This window comes from Terrapene carolina, unplaced genomic scaffold (assembly GCF_002925995.2).
Source record: "Terrapene carolina triunguis isolate 2854851 unplaced genomic scaffold, T_m_triunguis-2.0 Scaffold89, whole genome shotgun sequence".
In the NCBI taxonomy this organism is placed as follows: Eukaryota; Metazoa; Chordata; order Testudines; family Emydidae; genus Terrapene; species Terrapene triunguis.
The window spans coordinates 25,427,623-25,452,230 of NW_020664440.1; the positions used below are offsets into that span (position 1 = coordinate 25,427,623).

General features: G+C 36.2%; 1 protein-coding gene across 1 annotated transcript in view; it reads right to left on the minus strand.

Moving 5' to 3' along the window:
* Positions 1-24,608, minus strand: part of CACNA2D3 (calcium voltage-gated channel auxiliary subunit alpha2delta 3) — a 734,667-nt gene that overhangs the window by 13,783 nt on the left and 696,276 nt on the right. The window contains exons 32-35 of the mRNA XM_024221093.3: positions 24,527-24,602; positions 20,102-20,154; positions 18,398-18,453; positions 13,095-13,206 (exon numbers count right to left, since the gene is read on the minus strand). Of these exons, the coding sequence (XP_024076861.2) occupies positions 13,095-13,206; positions 18,398-18,453; positions 20,102-20,154; positions 24,527-24,602 (297 nt within the window). The remainder of the gene's footprint in view (positions 1-13,094; positions 13,207-18,397; positions 18,454-20,101; positions 20,155-24,526; positions 24,603-24,608) is intronic.

Genomic DNA, 24,608 nt, shown 5'->3' on the forward strand with positions numbered 1-24,608 from the left:
GCAAATCCACAACACCAATTGATAAGAAGTTAAACTCATTCCAAAGCAATGCCTGTGAGTCCATGGGAAAGAGTCCATTGGAAAGAGTTTATTATAATATCAGAAATTCTAAATGGAGCACACCAGCTTAAAGCTTCAAACATGGCTAGAAGATATATTTAGGACACAATTTAAGGAAGCCACCAACATGACTTCCACATCAAGTGATAACACAGACACCAGCTGGAGAGAGAAAAAGAGGGCCACCTAGAGAAACATTACATAGAACCATAGAGAAAGAAGCTAAATCCATCAGCATGACTTTCAGAAGCCTGACCAGACCAAAATTGCTGGATGACCTATGCACCTGAGGGTGTCGAAGAAAGAAAGAAGAAAGAAAGAAAGAAAGAAAGATCACACGCCTGAGATTATCAAGAATATTGTATATCATATTGTATCCAGACAAACCTATAGTTTCTTTTAGTTTACAAAATGATTTGCCCTGCACAACTGTGAAGTTTGAGGATGATCTTGTTTTCCTTAGTTAAAGGCTACTAACTGTTTATAAAACTCACATCCTTTATTATGCAGAAATGATGAAAATGTAGATGCATAGGTCACATTTGCATTAAATCAACCAGACTGCACTAATTCATTGCAATGATTTATTATTAACTGAAATAAATCTCTTCATAACTCTAAGGATTGTTCATAACAATGGCTGACTTTAAAAGTTCACTGGAACATTTTCTAGTTTTAATCAATGTTCTTAATCCAAACAAGCTTTGATATATATTTCTAATTAACTGAAAATATTATGACATTCATGCAACATTTGAAAAGGCCTGTCATTTAAAAATCATCCTCATAGTGCTAGTGGAACAGTTGGTCACAAACATCTGCAAGGAGAACCCTATGGCGATTTCCTCATTCTTTGCTTACTTCTGCAGGCTCTCACATTCTCTGTTATCATACTAAATGGAAAGACACTGAAGAACAGTCTGAATCATGTAAATCCTTACTAATGTGAGACCTCCCTACTCTCACAAAGTTCTGCTCAGAGAGATTTGTACCTAAATGTTTACTCCTGGGGGAATTCTGCACCAAAAAATTAAAAATTCTGGGCACAATATTTTAAAATTCTGCATAATTCTGCATATTTCATTTGTCAAAATAATTCAATATAATCATACCAGTTTCAATTATTTTGATAATTTATTTCAAAATACCTGTCAGCAAGTATGTCTGTAACAATATAGACAACAAAAAAGTTTTAGAGTAGAGAGTTAAAGAAACCCCTACGACAATGTAGTTCCTGTTTCTCTGTTATGCTTTTGTTGGGTGCCTCAGTCTGGATGTGTCACACATGCCAGCTGGGCACATCTTGGAGGAAAACTCTGTTCCACTGGTCTCAGACACATATACCCCCCTTCTGCCCCCCCCCCACCTCGAGCCCAGGGATCCAGAGGGAGAAACAGCCTGATGCTGGGTCCCGGGTCTGTAGGGAGTTTCCTGCACAATGCCTCATTTCTTCAGAACGTACTGGGAACTGCAGCTGCCCGGAACCCTCCAGCTCCCTCTTCCTCTCCCCCCAGCAGTGCCCTGTATTTGTGAGCTGGAGAGTTGGACTGTGCTGGATCCAGCAGCCCCCAGTGCTGGCTAACAGCTCTGCGGCACCAATTCTGCCTGGAAAAATGAAATTCTGCACAGAACATTAATTCTGCGCAAATTCTGCATTGTGCAGTGGTGCAGAACTCCCCCAGGAGTAAATGTTTCATTGGATGTTTTTGCTGTTGCAAAAAAAGCAAACGTGATTCTGGGATGTATTAACAGGTGTGTTGTGAGCAAGACACGAGAAGTCATTCTTCCGCTCTACTCTGCTCTGGTTAGGCCTCAGCTGGAGTATTGTGACCAGTTCTGGGCACCGCATTTCAAGAAAGATGTGGAGAAATTGGAAAGGGTCCAGAGAAGAGCAACAAGAATGATTAAAGGTCTTGAGAACATGACCTATGAAGGAAGGCTGAAAGAATTGGGTTTGTTTAGTTTGGAAAAGAGAAGACTGAGAGGGGACATGATAGCAGTTTTCAGGTATCTAAAAGGGTGTCATAAGGAGGAGGGAGAAAACTTGTTCACCTTAGCCTCTGAGGATAGAACAAGAAGCAATGGGCTTAAACTGCAGCAAGGGAGGTCTAGATTGGACATTAGGAAAAAGTTCCTAACTGTCAGGGTGGTTAAACACTGGAATAAATTGCCTAGGGAGGTTGTGGAATCTCCATCTCTGGAGATATTTAAGAGTAGGTTAGATAAATGTCTATCAGGGATGGTCTAGACAGTATTTGGTCCTGCCATGCGGGCAGGGGACTGGACTCGATGACCTCTCGAGGTCCCTTCCAGTCCTAGAATCTATGAATCTATGTGGTGGGATTGGGGCAGGGGGGAAGCTTGTCCCCCATGCAACAAAATGTGAAGCCTGTTCACAATTGCAGATCCTCTATGTCTCTAGTGTCCCAGCACCCACCTCCCTCTTCCTTAGGAACATGGTTGTATACATCTAACCCATTTAACCTCCTAACCATGTACCCTTTGACTTCTGTTGGATATGTGAGTACACATTATTCCTGCAAATAAGTGAACAGGTAATCAGTACTTCAGACACAACAGATAAATTTAATTCAGCATTAAAGAGAGACACATTACGGCTTTGTTACTGAAAAGTTATTTAGCAATGTGCTTAGTTTTTAGGCATGGAAGGAACCTACAACTAGAGTCCTTTTTATACGTGGAGAGTCAGTCCACATCTTCTAAACTACAGAATTAAAAGGTGTTTGTTCAATTATTATTATTGCTGAGGTATTTTCATTAAAATGTCTTTCACATCTCTGTACTGTACTATAAAACCAGATGTAGGACACCTTCTATGCTGCAAGTTGGTAACCTTGACAACGTATAAGAGGTGTTTAGACACATGCTAATAAGAAAAATTTCCCAGTCACAAAAAGAAATAGTGCATTAAGAAAGGAATTTCCTTCTTAAGTTCACAAAATGCCCTTTGAATTAGATTGTCATGGTCAAACATTTTATTTAGACATTAAGTATACAGTGTTTCAAGCAGTTTCTCTCTGATCCACAGGACTCCTTTAATTCACTGGCTTTCCAAGCTAAGCAAATGGAAGGAGAATTACAGTTAACAAACACAGATTTGTATGGCTTTGACAGCTCAATAGGAGCCTCAGATATATTATCTGAACATGTGACAAAGAGATGTCTTGGCAGGACTCAGATGCCTCTTGGCAGGATGTGACCAAGGATACAAATGTGAACCGAGAAAAGAATACAAAAATATAATGAAAATCAAATACTATCTTTAAGGTAATATGTTGTAAATAAGCAGCTACTATGATACTCAATCCCACGGACAAATAAAAAAGTTCCAAAATGTTTTATGTTGGAATCTTTCATCTGTTTTAAAAAATACAGGTTGGAAACTGTCCAAAGGATTGTGAGGCTAATAACTGGCAAGTAGACACCTGTCTGCTAATTTATATATGTGCTGCCTTCTTATTTCATATTACTATTTTCTTTTCAAAACATGGCAACTTACTTTATTTCCTGCACTAACCATTCAAAATATAATGTTTTCGAAGGGTAAAGATAAAATACCTACGCATTAACTTTAAGTTCTACCTGCATGACAAAGTTTATGATCTCTGTTGCGTTTGGAAAGAAGAGGAAGATATCTCACTTTACAATTGGAGGAAGCTTGGCTAATACTCAGTAGAGGAATGTACAGTAAATACAAAGCCTTGGCATAAACAGTCTTTGCAGTTTAGATTGGATAATTTGATCCATTTTATAAGGAGAGAATCAGAAAAAAATTCTGTAGGAATCAGCTAGAAGTTTCATTTTTGGCTGCCTTAATAATGATCTTGGAAATATTATATTTTTATTGGTTAGTGTCGGTAAACGTCGATTTCACCACACACACACACAAACCAACCAAAAAAATATTTCCATTGATATAATCAACATTTACAGATAGGCCAAGAAAGAAAAATGGTGCTTGAGAACTAGTTTGATTTAGGGATATTTACTTTGTATATTTTCATATGAGATGTTGACAACTTGTGTTTTAACAATTATAAAGCTTTAACTTTTTGAATCTCAAAGTCTAGAATAATTTAATATTTACTGTCTGACTCCCCCATAGTCATTCCCACAACTCTAAAAATTTAAATGGATAAACATTTTAAAAATCCTTAAAAATAAACTAACATTATCCATCAAAGTTGCAGAAAATTTTTTTTTTTCGGCCAAGCCTATTTAAGAACCTTCCTATTATCTTGTAGTTGCTTGACCTACAAAACATCCCCTGACATCTATGAGGGTTCTGCATGAGCAATGACTGTAAAATCAGGCAGATTTGAATCTGGAAACCATTGTGCCAGAGGACAGCATTCCTATCTCTTCTTTAGGGTCTGAAACACAGATCTTTCCTACTGGAGAGAGTTTTTAGTCAGTAGGCCTTTATTTATGGCTCATTGGATAAAATCCTGTGATTCACTGATATACAGATAAGAAAATAGTCATTATATTTTCACCATTAGCAATTTTTAAAGATATCACCGAGATACAGATTTCATCCTGTACCTACTGTTTGTAAAAATAAACATTTAATGAAATTACCAAAAAAAAAAAAAAAAGTGCAACTAATCCAAAACCCCTAACAACTACAAAGTATAATGTAACCTTAAGAGTCATTAGTTCTATCTTACAAACAGAATTGATACTTGGATTAGAAAATACATTTTTCATCCCATAACTCACTATTAGTATTGCTCTAATTTATATATTATTACTTCAGTTTGCAAGTTAAAAAATAAACAAACAAAAGAACTAGACACAAACCCATTAGCAATCCATTGAACCCCCTTTTTAAAGGACCTCAGGTCAGATTCTCATTTACACTAAGGCCACTTTACACTGCTCTGACGGCCAAGTCAGTGTCAAGGGGTCTAATGTAAATGAAATCTGACCCCTTGATCTCCACAATGAGCTCATCCTGCAAAGTCAATGCTCATTCAAGTCACTGTGAGTTAAAGGTGATTAGCCCATTTTTTATCCATTTCCACCACCACCAGTGAGAAATGTGGGTATGGCACATCTGCTGCTCAGCTTGAACACAGGTCAAAACCATTCATTTGTCTGTCAGATATTACCCACCCGCTAGAGTATACTTGGCATGGCTGCTGAGAAAGCAACTACGTAACATCAACTATAAGGAATAGTTGCTTTTGCCCATGGGCCTTTAAGATGAATATGGTAAAATGAATCAGAACCAAAACTACTTCTGAAGGGGTGATTGTATTTTACCGCCCAACCCACTCCTGGAATCCATGGGGAGATCCTGATATATCAATGAATTGCTTCAGCAGGGAAGAAATTGGGCCTTGGTGTTTTGCTTGTTTTATGTGGCAAGCTGATTTGTTTAGAAGTAAACTAACTCCATCTGAAAAGGCAAATTATTATTTATTCCTTGGAAAATTGAACTGCATATTTATTTACACATTTGAAGCAAGATTAAGTACAGCAGCTTAGTAAGCCTCTGCCAAACAACAAATGCAGAAGTGTTTTAGCAAATTATGTTAGATCTCAAAACTGAGTGGTTTTTTAAAATACCATTACATTTTTAATGCTTATAAATTGTACTACTCATGCTGAGTACAGTCTGAATCTAAGTTGTGTTATTTATCTGATCACTGCTGAATAAGCACATTCCATGGACAAATCTTAAATTTGCTATTAAAAAGCTGCACAAAGGGCTGTGTGATCCCCAAATTAACTAGAATTCCAACGTCATCTACCTGTTTCTACTTGTAAAAAGCAGCAAAAAACACTATCCCTTAAAAACAGCAACAACTTGCCTTGGTTGGCTCCCTGGTGATTTGCAAGTTGGATAGCTGTGTATTTCTTCCCTTATGACATGGAACATATTGGTGTACACCAGGGGATTAGGCAGGGATTAACTTATTCACATTTTAGGTGGGCCATGTATACAATATAGCTTTTATTCAACACAGTAACTCCTATCAACGTTAGCAGTAATTGTGCATGCAGTATATGGCTTAAAAAGGGAAGTTTCATGTTCCATAGTGAAAAAGCAAATTTAATTCAAGAACACATTCCTATTCAAGATGGTGCTATTGTGCTTCCCTATTGTGCTTAAGTCCTACATCCCTATTGTGCTTAAGTCCTACTGAAGTCAAACACATGCTTAACTGCTTTCCTGAACTGGGATAGATACAGGCATGTTTACCTGGTTTCCTGGTGAAAAATAGAAAAAAATAGTAGGGCTGTCAATTAATTGCTATTAACTCACGCACTGTTAAACAATAGAATACCAATTGAAATTTAACAACTATTTTTGGATGTTTTTCTATATTTTCAAATATATTGATTTAAATTACTACACAGAATACAAAGTGTACAGAGCTCACTTTATGCTATGATTTTTATTACAAATATTTGCATTGTAAAAATGATAAAAGAAATAGTATTTTTCAATTCACCTCATTCAAGTACCATAATACAATCTCTTTACCATGAAAGCGCAACTTACAAATGTAGATTTTTGTTGTTACATAAATGCACTCAAAAACAAAACAATGTAAAACTTTTGAGCCTACAAGTCCACTCAGTCCTGCTTCTTGTTCAGCCAATCGCTAAGACAAATAAGTTTGTTTACAGTTAGGGGAGATAATGCTGCTGGCTTCTTATTTACGTCACCGGAAAGTGAGAACAGGTGTTCACGTGGCACTTTTGTAGCTGGCATTGCAAGGTATTTACATGTCAGATATGCTAAACATTCATATGCCCCTTCATGCTTCGGCTACCATTCCAGAGGACATGCTTCCATGCTGATGATGCTCGTTAAAAAAATTATTCGTTAATTATATTTTGACTGAACTCCTTGGGGGAGAATAGTATGTCTTCTCCTCTGTTTTACCTGCATCCTGCCATGTATTTCATATTATAGCAGTCTTGGATGATGACCCAGCACGTTATTCATTTTAAGAACACTTTCCATGCAGATTAGACAAAATGCAAAGAAGGTACCAATGTGAGAGTTCTAAAGATAGCTACAACACTCAACCTAAGGTTTAAGAATCTGAAGTGCCTTCCATAATCTGAGAGGGATGAGGTGTGGAACATGCTTTCAGAAGTCTTAAAAGAGCAACACTCCGATGCGGAAACTACAGAACCCGAACTATCAAAAAAGAAAATCAACCTCCTGCTAGTGGCATCTGACTCAGATGATGAAAGTGAACATGCGTTGGTCTGCATTGCTTTGGATTGTTATCGAGCAGAACCCGTCATCAGCATGGTTGCATGTCCTCTGGAATGGTGGTTGAAGATGAAGGGACATATGAATCTTTAGCGCATCTGGCACGTAAATATCTTGCAACACCGGCTACAACAATGCCGTGCAAACATCTGTTCTCATTTTCAGGTGACATTGTAAACAAGAAGTGGGCACCATTATCTCCTGCAAATGTAAACAAACTTGTTTGTCTGAGTGACTGGCTGAACAAGAAGTAGGACTGAGTGGACTTGTAGGCTCTAAAGTTCTACATTGTTTTATTTTTGAATGCAGGGGTTTTTTTGTACATAATTCTACATTTGTAAGTTCAACTTTCATGATAAAGAGATTGCATTACAGTACTTGAATCAGGTGAATTGAAAAATGCTATTTCTTTTATCATTTTTACAGTGCAAATATTTGTAATCAAAATATATATAAAGTGAGCACTGTACACTTTGTATTCTGTGTTGTAACTGAAATCAATATATTTGAAAATGTAGAAAGCATCCAAAAATATTTAAATAAATGGTATTCTATGATTGTTTAACAGCGTGATTAATCACAATTAATTTTTTTAATTGCGATTATTTTTTTAATCGCTTGACAGCCCTAAAAATAGCTTTTTTTCTATTTACATTTCTCTTTATTTTGTACCTTAACACTATGCACAAGAAATCCAAATGGAGATGAGAAGATTTCCTCAGGATTTTGTCATCGTGCAGTTAGTCTCTTGAACCCAATCCTGCTGCAATTGAAAACTGATGGGAGTTCTGCCTTTCAAGTCAATAGGAGCAGGCCCGGCTCCTTGACTTGTAGCCAAGTCCAGTGTGTCATTACTGTACCTGAACAAAGTAGGAAAAGGTCCTGTTTTTCAAATTAGCATGCATGTGACTGCTGCCTAATTTGCACGCACAATTTACCACAATTGCATGTGCAAATTTGGTAGCTATGCATTCAAATGGTTCCATTTGTCTACTCACTAACAGTAACTGCATGCATGCAATTTTGAAAATACAAGGCATAAATCTACTACCTAGGTAAAAAGCAGAGGAGGTATTTGCTAGACATACTAGAAGAGGAGATCTCTCCCTGTTCATAAGTCCCTGAATTTATACCAAAATGAATAGTATATCTCTAAGTGAAGCTAACAAAATTAGCAGAATTTTAATACAAAATGCTTACAACTGTAGAAAAAATAATTAGATTAGAAAGGAACATTTTATCAGCAGGGATATACTGCAAAGGTTTAATACTGGCATGTTTATCAAATTCTGGCACCGTAAATGTTATCTTCCTCGCTAAGTTATAATAATAAACACTTTGCACTTCTAAGAGACCTTTCATCCAAGTAGTTCAAAGCGCTTTATAAACATTAATTAAGCCTCACAATCCCCATGTGAGGTAGGTAAAGACCATAGCAGAAGCCAGAAACTAATATTGTAGTCAACTGAAACTGATGTAGAATTTAGGTGGACAGAATTACCTGCATTAGAATTTGGTTAAGTGATTGGGGTAACACCCTATATTTGTGAATAGGGTGTGAATTACTTAGTAAACCCTGGATCTAAATGTCTAATCTAAAAGACATCACCTCCAAACAGCATAGTGTCCCTTAAAAACCACGCTGAGGTCTTTGGGAACTGTGCAGTACTGACTCAGAGGGAAGAGTGCTGCTTACCACTGATAAATCATTATCTCTTTTAAGCAACTGACTATTTCCAATACTGCAGCTGCTTCTTATTCAGTGGAACATTTAACAGTCGGTCATTTGAGTTTAAAACACAACACTGTGTGTGTGTACAAGAAAGAAATAGCTTACTGGAAAATATGAAAACGTTTCATGTAAAAAAAAAACATTCAGTTTTGTACTCTTGTTGACAATCTCAAATGCCCAAAAATATGGTCTGACTTGTTTTTGATTGCTGTTACAATAACAGATTAATTTAATAATCAGTGGGATATTGAATGACAAAAAATTATTGGTTGAGGCAGCCAAACCCTGACCCTAATGACATTCTTATGTTAATTCTTGTTTTCTTTTAGGCTCCTACTTTCTTAATAAAACCTATATTTTAAAAAACATTTTAAACACTGCAAATTGTCCTGAAGAACTATTTCTTTCTTTATAGCAAGTTTACACATACAAGATTATATTATATACATATGCACACATTTAGCGCCTGATCCAAATCCTATGGAAGTCAATAGGCATCTTTCCATTGACTTAAATGGACTTTCAAAGAAGCCCATAGAGTTAGTTGAGTTATTTATGAGTGAACAATTTATATATTTGATGAAGTCCTTTATAATAGTTGTGATTTATTCACCAGCACTTTGATTTTAATTCATGTACCTAATATTCAAATTTATTTGAAAATGTTATGCAAACAAATTACAGCCTTGAAATTGGACTCAATCATGCAAGGTCCTGAGGTCCCTTGTGAGTCAATAAGAGTTGAGATCAAGTTAAATCATGCAGGATTCTTGCTTTGTGTATGCTCTATTCACAATCAATATTTGTGCTGAGTGATTGTTTTTGTAAGTCAAATAATATTGCTTCATTTCACTAACTGGTTGACCAAAACTTTTATAAAACCGGAGAAAGGCTTGAATGAGTCACTTGTGGTACAAACCTTCTTGCAGTGGAATAGTTGTAATATTGCCATATTGAATACTTGCGTAAATATCCATGACATTTTCACTTTCTCTTAATGTTCTTGAAAGCAAAAATTGTTCATACGAATGCATGTGAAGATTAAACAAAGGAGTTGGGAATACCATGGGAGTAAATTTGTGATGTATATTCACCTGAATATTTGCAAATACCTTTTTCCAGTAGCCACCCCGCTCTATATGTATACTCTCTCAATGTGTAAAATAAATATACTCATTTATGGCCTGATCCATCTCACATTAGAATCAATGGAAAGACTCCTACTGACTCTGTGGGAGCTGTATTGAAACCCTTAGCATCCAATCACGTGAAGCACTGAACACCCTCAAGTCCCATTGAAGGCAGTGGAAGTTGAGGGCACGCAGCACCCTGTAATATTGGACCCTTACTTGGAGCAAATGAGACACCACTCTTAAATTAAGAATATTGAGCAATATGCTTCCTTGTAAAAATATTTACTGTACTAAAGCCATGAAACTGAAAAATGGGTCATAAGATGTAGGCCCACAAAAGACTCTGGGTCAAATTCCTTAGCTATTCTGTGGGAAAGCTGCTTGGGTTATAGCAAAACATTTGGTAACCAGTGCAGAGTACAATCTTAGATGCACTTTGTAGATTGTTGATGACAGTCAGTGGGTAAGCTGCATAACGAAGAGTGTTCCCATGAGAATCTGACAGTTCTTCGGGATTATTTCTCTATGTTTTGCCCTTGCTTGTGGAGAAAAATAATGGGTGCCTTGAGAACAGTTGGTAACTAACATAGATTTGGTTGTGGTGGTTTTTTGTTTTGTTTTGTTTTTTGTTCCACTGTGGAACATAAAATGTTTTTCTATGAAAATCATCTTAGCACATTATTTTTAAAATACTATAATTTTCACTAAACTCAGTTTCCAACTCATTGCTGTCCAAGTTTTGCAGAATTATGTTATTTTTTGAAAGTTATTTCCTTTGCCCTGAAATTACCTACACAGCCTGAAAATCTGGTCCCGTTAAATTAATCTCTTTCTAATGGAATCAAGCCTTTTTGCAATGTTAAACAAAACGTATGTGATAAAATAATTTGTTGTGCGTGCTCTCACTAATCCTCTAAGCAATGATGATAAAGCAATACTGTTTTAATTCTACATTGTTGACATCAAGCAAAATATAGCAATATAACAATGTGGTGTTTGCTATGTGGAAACATAATGGCTTGATTTTGTACTTTTCATGCAATAGGACCGATTGTTACAATGAAAGTGTTCTGCAGGATTAATTTATAAACTAAGACTATTTCTGTCACCAAAAGCCTTATAAAAAGAGTTGCTCTGACGTGACTGCAATAGTTTTCTTATAACTAAATTATAACCAGAAATGAACTAGAAGTGAATATTCATTTTCAGCACGTCTTAAGTCCTCAAAAAGCTATGGGGTGACCAAAATGCACCCCTCACCCCCGAGTTCTACAATATGGTTCGCAGAAGTCCTCATCCTTAATACAAAGGTGTAGCCCACCGGTTACAGGTTCCAGCATGAGATCATATGTCTTGATCCAAGTGGTCTGTTCTCAGATCAATACAGAATATTAAGTTCTGAGACTTTCAATTTCCACCTTTGCAGTAAAAGTGAGTGATGTTGCAATCTTTTGTACTTTATAAAAATTAAAAATATCTCTTAGGCTTCTGACATGTTATTAATTTGTCTCTAAATATGTTAAAGGGTGGATGTCTCTGGCATACCATCTGGCTGACCCCCCACAATAAGTGTGTGAACCAAACACTTTTGACATTTCACTTACTAGCTCCAACACAACATTGGCCATATTGCTGTGTGTGCTTCACCCTTTACAGTAAGAAAGATAGATTTTTCAGATTCAGAAGTTTTTTCATTGTAACTAAAGTGCCTTCAAATTATCACTTTATAAATTATATCCCAGGGATTCACTCACTCACTTTTTTTTTTTAAAGATGTTCAGGTTATTACAAAGCACGTGTGTTGAAATGGGTTGAAATGGAAGTTTAGAGTGAAATCCTACAACACACATCAACTTCAATTGGGCCAGGATTTCACCCTTAGTTACTAACTGCATATTGGCTTACGATGGAGGAAGAAAGCTATAACAATTTCTTTCTGAACCAAACAAATCAAAGAAAGTAGGAATTTTGATTGCTCTAGTTCTTCTTGGCATTTCTGTGATAGAAAGGATACTATTGCAAATAGTACTGTGTTTTGTGACAACGATATCTCAGCATAGGGAAAGTTAAATTAAAAAACAGACACCATCACTAAGTATAAAAGTTATATAATCATTTGCATAAACTATATTTATATTCAGTAACTGAGCAACATTCTAATTATAATATACTGTTAAGCGACATTTCTTATTATAGTTACATCGATTTAGAGAGACACTAAATGCAATGAGCAAGAATATTAGTTTTTTGGGGGGAAAGTTGGGACGAATTAATTTTCTTTGAAGTACTTCTTTTAACCCTTGGAAGGTCTAGTCTACTATAGAAATAGTACAAGCGACCAAAGGATGTCTAATGTGTGCCAGACTTGTCCATTGTCAGCTCAGCTTCCCAGCACTAAAGCTTGGGAAAAGATCTTTACTGCTCTCCCATGCTTTTCAGCTTAACAACTCCAATATGGGGAGAGTGTTGGAGAGTCAAACAGAACATCCAGATACCACTGCACCAAAAGCCAGTGGAATTCCTAAATTGTTGTTTTGCTTATAGGACAACTAACTGCCTTAACCTTTCATTTGTATATAAATCAGTAAATAATTCTCCCTTTTTTAGGATAGTGCACAAGTCTGGTCTCCAGTCATTGACCTAAAACTTATACCATTGCAAAGAACTTCTTCAGTCATTAGAAGCCTGGACCTATCCAGCATTTTCGGGTACAGTATAATATCCCTTGCTTTAATTTCAAAACATTAAACTGTTACATGACCCCTACACTACCAAGAGAAATGGCATCCAGTCATTGATGGACAAGACAATGTAAAAGCTAGAACTGCATATCCTTCAACATAAACTTAAAAATCTCAGTTTATCTGGTTTGTCACAAACCGTTGTATAAAAAATTGAAAGGGCTTACTTGAAACAGTCATCACAAGCAATGTTTCCCGTGGTCTCCTTTATAGTGCGTTCAGAAACAAAAGCTGGATATTCAGTATCACAAGGCTCTAGGGTTTGTTTCAATCTCTGTGCTATAGGCATATAAAAATATCTTAATGTTACTTGGGAAGAACAAGCACACAAAAACTCTCAACAATGCGAGCTACTGTACCAAACAGCTTACAGTGAATGGAAATGATACTCAGCTTCTGCCACCCTGTGATATTTCCTAGGCAGTGCAAAGTGCTTTTTTTAATTAACAAAACCCTTTTAGCTGGGGGATGTAATTTTGTAAGACATAAACCGTATCATAGTTATTTGTGATTTACCCTTAGCCAAGCTAGTTTTCATTTATGGATAAGATTTTGTTTTCGCACTATGGATAGGCTCAAGCGAAACCAGCTGCTGCTTTTCAAGTGTACACATCTACTTTCTAATTTTCCTTGATAACTGTATTTAAATGTATTTGTTGGAGTACCCCAATTAAGGCACTGTACATTCAACTGAAGTCAACATATCATTTCTGTGGAGGGTAACCCTGGAGATTTTGCATTGTCTTGGAACTCACAAAGAAAGGACGTAGGGGACAAAAAAAATAAAATGCTCTCATCAAGAAGTGATGTTCAGTTTTTGAGTGTCTTCTATCTCTGGCTTTTTCCTTCCATAACATAATAATACTTAACTTTCCATAGCACTTTTCATCCACAGATCCCTCAAAGTGCTTTACGAGGGAGGGGTAAGTATCACTATTCCCATTTTACAGGTGGGGAAACTGAGGCACACAGCAGTGATGTGACTTGCTCATAGTCAAACCACAGAACAGTGATAGAGCTGAGAATGGAATGCAGGTCTCCTTATCTGCCACTCTAGTGACTTATTCACTGGATCATATTTTACTCCTTATGTGTGCAAACACAACCTCTAGACATATCTTCAACTAATTGCTATGTGGGAAAACTGACTATCAATTATGCAAAGATAGATTACACTGAACAGGCTCATGGACTCCAGAGTTTCTCCACTCAAGATTGTTTTAGAGCCAATGGTAAGCCTATTGCAGATCAGTCAGGAAATTATTGTAAAGTTGGGTTTGTAAGTCAAAGAGAGAGTAGGATATATCTCTCTGAACTATAATATTTTTTACATGCCAAACAAAAACAAATTTTCTCATGTGCATCAAACTTAGGCAGGGTATTGTTGGAGGGAGATGAGAAGACAGGGAGAGGGGGAGATTAATATGATATGTCGCATCCTTTTTTATACAGGCACTTTTGAAAACGGTACTTAGGCTCCTAAGTCATGTTGTGCTTTTGAAAAGTTGACCTCTGGCCTGGTCTACACTACAGAGTTAGGTCGATTGTAAGGCAGCTTACACAGGGGTGCTGGAAGAATTTTTATAGTGGGGGTGCAGAGAGTTAATGAATCAAACTGTAAACTCTGTGTATAATGGAAACAACTTCAACCCTGGGGGTGTAGCAGCAGTTCCAGTTCCAGCACCTATGAGCTTACGTCAACCTAACTATGTAAGTGTCTACACTACAATGATCCTCCCACTCATGTAAGTCGCCCACTACATCAATCTAATAACCCCAACTCCAGGAGAGGCGTAGCACTTAAGTGGGTGTAGTTCAGGCGATGCAGTGTTTGTGTTACATCACCTGTTGATGAGGGATTTTTTTGGGGGGGAAGAGAGCCCAAGGCTGGCTGCCTCCTGGCAAGGCATTACGTTGGGGGGGGGAATCCCTCACTGGGAGGCGGCAAGGTTCAGGCTCTCCTCCCCTCCCCTCCCCCAATCCCTTACCGGGAGGTGGCGGCAGTAAGGGCTGCCAGCCCTGGCACCAGGGCTCCTGGCACCAGGGCTCCTGGCACCGGGGCGGAGGTGAGGGGGTCTCCAGCTGTCAACTCTGGGATGGGGAGGCTCTGGCTGTCAGTGCCCCACTTCAGTCGGTGAAAGCGCTCCAGGTGAGGACACGTTCCACTGACAGAAGGAGCTAGTGTGGACATGAGAAACCGCAATAATGATTGCGGGGCTGTACCTCAACCTAACTTAGGTCAACTTAATTTTGGAATGTAGACCAGGCCTCTGTGTCTTGCATCTATGGAAGTAATCTGACACTGTTTTACAGAGTGGGAAATATCTGATCCACAGAAACCTGTGCATCATGCTTCATGAGTAAGATTTATATTTAAATAATTAAGTAGATTTGAAAATTAAATTCATTTTACACTAGTCAGGAATTTATGATGGAAAAAATCTTTATAATCAAAGGCATGAAAACTAGAGGAGTGGGGGAATCACCTGACATTGTAGGGTCCTGCCTCTGTCAGGGACCACTTTATGGGGTCTGGCCACCTAGATGAGGTTAACTGGCAAGGATCTGCACCATCCTCCCTTTCCTTCCTGTTCTCTCCATTTGGGGTGGTGAATACCTGCTGCCCGAGAGTGGTTGGTGTGATCCCCACCTATGATTCTGGAGCCCTACTCCCTCATGTATCAACAGACCTAGGTTACGAAGAGGCTGCCAGGGATTGGAAAGTTTCAGATTTCTCTGGTTCCTTAATTGAGGGGCCCAAGGTTTAGGAAGCCATCTCCCGTCTTTAATTCACAAGTGTCAGAGAGGTTATGGGGCTCCATGCTGCAGGTAGAAATATTTCTCCTACCATGAAGTTGATGAGCTGGCAGGTGATTGGAGCAGGTTTGGTATCAATAATAATGCACAAAATATACTTGTCATATTTTGGGCAGCAAGGAATTTTACCCTCAGAGGGACTGAAAATCACTATGATCTATGAGGCATTGTTAAGAAAGGCAAAGGAATTTGTTGCTACTGCATGAGTTCTTTGGTTTCAATTTAGTGAGGTATATTCATGATCACTGTAACTCTCAATAGTACTAATGGGAGCAATGCTGTGGCATCTGAATAAGAACATACCTCAACATTTGCTTTTCAGAATACTTTTTCTTTCATTTATCTTGGGTAATGCAAGCCAATTTCCAAATGACTGCCAGACCACCAAATTCTAATTAGGTAAGCTAGTTAGATAAAAATGATAGCTTTTCAATAAGCAGGATGAGTGGGTACTTTCTATACTCCTATTCATTAAGGAAATGGAGCAGGTGAAGTGTATAATAACATGCAACATTTTTAGCTAAAACATGAATGGATGTCCCTCATTCATACTGTATTTATTCAGTAAAGTAATGGTAAACTTTTGGTTTTAGGGGAAAAAAGAAAATTGCAAGTTAATATTATTAGTGGTGTTTGGTAGCTAGAACATACCTACAAACCAAAGCAGGCATTTACTTACATAGACATTTAACAAAGGGAGGTACTAATTATAAAGTCATCTCTTCAAATGTGATGCATGCACCATTTGGATAGGCTGCATCAGGACTAGAGGTGGGCAAATAATTGATTTTTTGGTTTTCTGGAAGTTCCAGAAAAATGGGGGGGAAAATCAGTTCAACCCAAACCAAAAATGAAAATTCAGACTTTTTGGTAAATCAAAAAACAAACAGACACAAATTTTGTTTTGGGACAAAAGAAACATTTGGTTTCTGAGCATTTTAAGCCTTTTTTAAAATAAAAGCAAAGAGCTAGATTAACAAAACCAGAGCAGGGGATGGTGGTATCCTTAACACCAATGGTTAGGGCACTCACTTGGGATGTTTGAGACCCAGGTTTGAATCCCTGCTCCAGAGCTAGTACTTGAACTCTTCCCCCCTTCCAGGATGGCACCTTACCACCAAGCTTTAGGGTATTCTGGGTCTCCCAGTGTCACACGCTGAAGCTGTTCAATTTCTTATAAAATACGTGATTGGGCCAGAGAGAACAAAGCTCTACTGTCTGGTAATTAGGCCACCCAGCTAGGAGGATGGAGATCCAAGATCAAGTTCCTGGGCTAATGACCATTTAATTATTTATACAAAGTGGAACAGCTTCAATAGGTGAGATTGAGAGAGATCCACCACAGAATACACTATAGTCTGGTGGTAAGGGCACTCACCTGGGAAGACTGAATCCCTGCTCCAGAGAAGGGAACTGAACCCATGTCTTCCCCCGTCCTAGGAGAGTGCCTGAACTACTAGGCTCCTGGGTATGTGGAGGAGGAGGCAACAGAATCCATCCAGGATCAAAGGAATGCAAAAGGTGAATTAAAGGTTACATGTGCACCCCTTGCTCCTAAACTGTGCTATCAGCAACTCAGGATCTGGGCCTTGAAATGGAGAATGTTTTAATTGTTATAGTGGCAAATGACAAATTTTTAAGATACCTACTGTAATAAACAGTTTAATAGCACTATCCTTACTAATTATCATACAGCAATTCCGAAGTATCAAAAAGGATTAATATATATATATATATATATAAAACAGCTGATCAAAACTTGGAATTTTCATTCTGCAGGAAATTCTGACATTCTGAAATTTGTTTTCATTCCAAATCAGAACAAAATAAATGGCAAGTTCCCATGAAACAAAAATGTTGACTTTTTTTTTTTTTTAATCTGATTCCATAAAATCCAAACGTTTTGTTCCAGTTTCAACTTTGTTATAAATTATAATAGACTATAAAAGTGTTAATAGACTATAAAATAAAATAAATTTTAAAATAAAGTCATTTTGAAACAACAAAAAATCAAAGCGCTCTGTTCTGACAAGGTCAAAATGGAATATTTAGACCGTATTAAAAAAAAAAAAATTTTTCGAGTTTTTTTCCTAAATGAAATTGTTAAATTGACACATTCTCACAGCATGTTTTGATTTTGATGAAACAGCATTTTCCAATAGAAAATACATTTCATCAGAATTTTTTTGACCAGCTCTATACAATATGTGCTATAAACAGAATGAGACTAATGATGATGCTTTAAGCAGGAAGATTTTTTTGTTTTTAATTTAGAAAAGAAAAAAATATTGGAACAGGAAAAATTCATCTTGTTTTATTGTATTCTGTTTTTTCTTAAAAATCACCTTCACAAAATGATCCTTAATATTATTTATATGTCACATGCATTTTAAGTTCTGCTTTTATGCTAATACATTGTAATTTCACTGCAGTATTAAAAATACACATAAGCACACACACAGATATATGTAAAATAACTAAGTCCTAAACTATCATAATAAAGGCTGAAAGAGAATATAATATTATGACAGACAAAAATATACCATTAATAATATTAATATAGTAAATAAAACACAATGTATATTTTAATATTAAAAGTGCCATTAAATCTAGAATGTTTTTCATTAGGAGCATAAGCACAATTTACACTTACCTTTTGCTGTTAAATCTGAGTGCCACCAACTGCACAAATTAAATTCCACCAAGAACCTAAAGAAATGATCAAAATGTCTCATATTATTACATAGAACATTTTCAAAATATTAGCTCTGTGTTCCATCTTTAAACTGTCAGTACGGTGATACCATTCACCCCATTTCAAATAAAAGCAAACAAGAAACTGATGTTCAAGCTGCTGGCATAACTCCTGAGTTATCTTTTGCTATTGTTATATTTTCACTAGGCTTTCTCTTGCCAGTGAAAAGTTATTCTGAAATTAACACTATCAAGATATTGTAGCTACATCATTTTATAATCAAGAGCTTTTACATGAGAAAGCTCATTAAAATTCCCAGTGCATGGCAGCCCACAGCAATTTTACAGTTGACCATTATTTATAGTTATTCTTCATCATACAGAATATTTTGATTCTCTAGTAAAAAGCCATATGGTTAGAACTTTCCTGGCCATGATACAGAAATACAAATAAAATACTTTCTTATGCTTATTCCAGGATCTTAAATAATAAAATATTATTTTACTTCTAGTCGGAGAACAGACTTGATTAACCAGTGGCTAACTAGTTTTGTTTTGTTTTTTGGTCTATCTATCTATCAAGAAAATACATTAGCCCATGAAAATATGCTGTAGGTTTACTATTAAAAAAGTCAACTGAAATGTATCAAGCTTTTATTATGAATATAATTAATGTGAAACCAACATGCAAAGTTAACCTTAATGACAAGAGACTACAAATTTTCAAATTCAGAAGAGGAGAAGTGGGTTTCTTGCAATTTTTGATGTTGTTACAACCAGCAAGAAAATCTCATTTGTAATATGATTTTTTTCTGATATTTACTTTGAGAGATGTATTTCAATTTTGCAGACTGTTAACGGACAATTAATTACAGTTTCCAAGATCACACATCAAACTGTCTTTTCAAAAGCTCATAATACTTTTCAATTAAAACAAAATAGTTACAAGAAAAGATTGCTTCCTATTTATGGAGAGATTACATTTAAGCCTGCAATTGAGCTGTCTGAAAAGTACAATAATAAAACACACATCTTAGAATATTCTAAGTGATTTGTTTCCATAATAACACAAAATAGATTTTTTTAAAGCTCTTCTTCCTTTTGTGTGATTCTTCCATGTGTTTTTTTAGGCACTAGGTCCAATTTCTTTCAAAAGTCCATGCCCACTAATGCATCATCTATGTTCATTTAAAACATTGTGGGGATTAGATAAAGTCAACAATTAAATAACATGTGACAAGCACACCTTGATCTGGCATAAGTTTTAAAGGGTCCAACTTATAGAATACTTTACGAAATCACGAAATAACACAATGAATCACTAAGACAGTTTGTTCTATTGACTACAGCCCACCCAAGCAGCACTAAAAACAGCCAGACATTCATGTTAAATTTAACAGTAACCACAATAATAAATTTGGTTTGCGTATTGCAAGCTGCTAGACTGCTAAGCAAAGACATAAGGATATAAGTGACAACCATGAATAACTTATTAAAAGTTGCAATTATACATTCCTATATTATATATTTTCTAAGACTTTTACACCAGAGATTTAATAGTAAAGAAAAATGTTAGTGAATTAATAACATTTTTTTAAAATAATTCAGTATGTAGGACAAAAAAGTATAAATATTCTTTAAATTCTTGACAAAATTTACTTACACGACAAGTTCAGTCATTATCCATTTTACTGCAGCAAAGAAGGCATTATAAGGCTGAAGAGAAGCAACTCATTTAATAAAAAGGTAAAACATACAGTATTTGTACCTTAACTGAAGGCTTTATATAAAGACAATGGTATTTGAAACATATGGGTATCATGTCAAAAAGTAGCAGAGCTTTATCTAGGAGATTAAAAAGTAAGATACTATATCTCAATGGCAATATTTTAAAACATTCAAACTACACAGTCATGAAATGTGCTTTACAAGTAAAACAAACGTGATCCCATGTAGGAGTTATCATTGAGAAACAAGGAAGTTCTGCAAATGATACTTAAATATTTTACCTCTAGGGGCTACTATTTCCTAGGCTAATGTGGAGGGAGTAGTACTGATAGATCACTTAAGTGTTTTCAAATAGTAATTCACGGAGTTGCCTCTCTGCAATGTAAATCTCTATTCCTCACCTCATTGCCCTTCATTGTAATTGGGATAGGAAAACCGACACAGCTTGAATTTACTTTTTCTATGTGAAGTCATCTGTGCCTTTCTGAAAGCCCAGCACTAGGGAATATTCAGAGTGTTAAAATATTTATTATTTTTTCCTATATTTTGTGGGAAATTAATTAAACTAATAATTAAATTATTTTAAATTGAAGTAAATTAATCATTTTGGTGTTTATCGTGTTTTATACATTTTAAATATTTTACATAAAATATCAATAGGAATATTCATTTTGGGTAACCCATGCAGAATAGTTAGTTTTCTGAAATCTGACATACAGAAGTCCATTCTCTCATATATTTGTGCATAGATCTTTCAGCTCTGTAAGATGTTCTGAGTTCTTTTTTTAGATGACAAAGCATCAAGGCATAACTTTGAGCATATGCATAGTCCCATTGACTATAATGGAACTACTCAGATGCTTGAAGTCATGCATATGCTTAAGAACCTTGCTGAATCAGCACCTTACTAAGGTCCCCATTGCAGTAACATCTGGAATACCTAGGCGCAATGGAAAAGGAATGGAATGTCAGCTTAAACTGTTTTATTTCTGATTTCTGGCAGGTGAGGAGGATGTTTAACTAAACAATGCCATTTTTTAAGAGCTCGGGGTCATGTTCTCCCCTAGGTATATGCTGTGCAGAGAGAAACAGAACAACCCTCATCACACAGAGGATGCTATATACAGCATTTCCTCTCTTAGGGAAGGGGAATTTAAGATACAATTTACATGAGTTATTGCAGTTTGAGCAGCAGTAACTTCCCAACTGAACCTTTCAGAGACCACAGAGGGGGTTTTGGCACATGGCTGGTCAACCCACAGCCAACTGCAGTATAGTGTATGTGACATCACTGCTAGAATGGGATGCTGAAGTGGTGCAGAACTAGCAAGGACTTTAAATATAACCTGAGACCAACATGATCTTGACCTATGAAGGACTGATTTATAGGAAAAAATAAATGAACTAAAGAGCTAAGTGATGACCAAAGGGGAGCTGGTCAGAAAATGAAATTTCCATTCAGTGGGAAATTCAGACAGTTCAAAAATTGTTTTAATTCAAAATTGGAACATTCCGTAGTTTCACACACAAAAAATAATCTGAAAATCCTTTATTCTGAAAAATTGATTTTTTTCCATAATGTTGAATCACTTCATGTTGATAATGTCAAAACAATATAAAAATAAATACAATATTATTTAACCTAATATAAAAAAAATAATTAAAATGTTCCAACATTATCAAAACAATGTTTCAAAAGTTCTGAATTGAAATATTTTGATGCTATTGAAATTTTGCCATATCATCAAAATGAAACAAGAAAGGCGAAGTTATTCATTTAGATGTTTTCCTGGTGAAAATGTCATGGCAATTGACACTTTCCCATGAAATGTTTGATTTTGACGAAACTGCATTTTCTGATGGAAAACTTGTTCTGACATTTTTTTAAACCAGCTGTACTGACTGCCTATCTATATCTATATCTATCTATAGATGAAAGATCCTAACACCAAAGAGGGAGAGGAATCATTTAATGTCATGATCTTGCGAAGGGATCCACCTGGGTGGCCCTTATCCTTGCACAGGTCCCTTGTTAACACTGGTTTATTAGTTTGGCTCATGGAGGTATAATTTTAAGTTAGTGGGTGAAATTAAGATAAGGAAAAATCAGGCTGAATATCAGGAAAAAACTTCTTTATTATGAGACCTATTTGGCTGTGGAATAGTCCTACAAGGGAAGGGCCAAAAATCTCATTACTTGGGACTTTTAAAATTAAGTGGATGATCTATACGTCTCTTGTCCATTTCTAACCTCTATTATTTTAATCCCATGGTCTACAGGCATATTCTACAAATCCTGACTGTGCCCCATCTCCTGCTTTGCACAGTCACTTGTCCTGAGCGGATGATATGGTGGAACACTGTCTCTTTAAGACTTGTGCATATTGTGATGCATGTGTTCCACTTCTGCGCTATTTAAAATATGAAAAGGCGCACACAGTCCTAAACTTTCAACAGGGCCTCAAGCCTTACTTGTGCTTGCAGTTGTACACATGTAATTCTGAGGTGGGAATATAGCACATATGTGAACATGAACAGTATGTGTATGTGCAAATTGTACTGTAAGGTGCCTAATAGGCGATTTGCATGTGCAAAGCTGTGGGCCAAGACACAAATGAGCTGCTTTTTAAAATCTGGCCCTAACTTCTCAGCCTGCATTTTTTTTACACTTTCATTACAATCATGATAATTAGAGATGGGTGAACCAGCAGAGATAAAATAAACTCTAAGTGAAGCTTTGCCCATCCTTCAAAGTGAAATAGATGTAAATCTCTTTTGAGAGTCCAAAAAAAATGGTTATCTTTGATAGAAAATGTTCACCACATGTCTCAGTATATGCCACAATTTTCCAAGAAAGGTTTTTCTTCCAGTATTCCCAGTGTGACCAGAAATAGGGAGTAATGACTATCTCTTGAAAAAATGCCTGCCTTTGGGATATAATTTTTGCATACCAAAGAGGTTAGGATAGTACAGCTCACCATTCTGGGATGCTGATCCAGACTGAACTGACCCCTGCCTCCCTCCAAAAAACCTTTTTGATGTTTTCCCATTGCTGTTACTTTACAGACATTTTATATCTCTCATCTAAATCTGATTCAGAACATTCCATATCATTTAGCTGAGAGCTTACAACTTGATCCTGAAAACACTTACTGCTTTGCATAGTGCTATATAGTCCCATTATGACAGTAAGTGTCCCTAAGGTCAGGCCTTTGCTTGGAAATGCTTAGGCTGATGTGTAAAGCAATTCCATATTTTCAGGTATTTAAAAATATTTGGGCTCATGCAAATACATAAATGAAAATGTTGTAAAATGCATATGATTATTCAACAGGGCATAAAAGTTATACACAGATATTTGGAAATCACCATAATATTTATATATTTACCTAGCCGTTTAAGTAATTATGCTGACAGAACTATTAGGTTTAGCTTGTATAGCTGTACTCAGGTCCATTTTAAAAAAAATCTGTGTAATAACTTTTTCTAGAGTCTATGATATCAGTGAATAGGGCCCTTCAGTTTTGGAATTATTTTGTTGCAGCCTTTATATACACATTTTTCATGCTAAATACTAACAAATTTGGTTAAAAACAATTCATTTTGTAATATTAATGAGATGATTCAACTATATACATCCAATCTAATGGTCCATTCTGGCTTTAAAAAAAACCCTATGAATATTTTGTATTATAAAACACCCTAAAATTATTAACTGCAGCTCTGATCCTTTAATGACCAGGGGTCTGCTCAGGTGGAACACATTTGACTTCACTTGGGTTCTGAGAAGGCACAGGGGTCTGTATGCAGAGCTAGTTACAGGAACAAGGTTTAAGTGGTCAGTGAAATTCCACTTTAGAAAAAATCAATCTGTTGTTCCGTTCACTGCAGAAGTGCAAAACAAGGTGCAGAAAACATTAACTTGAAGGCTTTAACAAAACCAACCACCCTATAATTAAAACCTCCCAAACCTTTTTTTTTAACAAATTATATATTTAAAAATTCCAGATCTTTGCCTAAAGCAAATGTTTATAGTTAATTTAGAAAGTTATGAGAGTAGGTGTTCATAATGGGACAAATAACATGCTGACAGACTCTTAGCATTAGTAGTGCTAGTGGAAAAAGCTACCGTACAAGAGTTTGGACCCATAAATACTTAACACAGTGGATTTATTGATATAGAACCATTGTTCATATGGGATGGGATGGTACGATAAATGTAAGAGCTTTAATAGTTCCAAATAGCAATAATAGGCTTGTGATAACTACAATCAAAATATTACATCATATGTATATATATATTTGCAACAATTTTCTGGTGATTTTATGGAAGGGTGCTCATAATGTTAACTATACTTACGTCCAGTAAGCTATGGGCACTGTCGCTACTCTCTTTGTTTGTTCTACACATGGCCTGGTAGTCATAAAGTGTAATTCTAAGA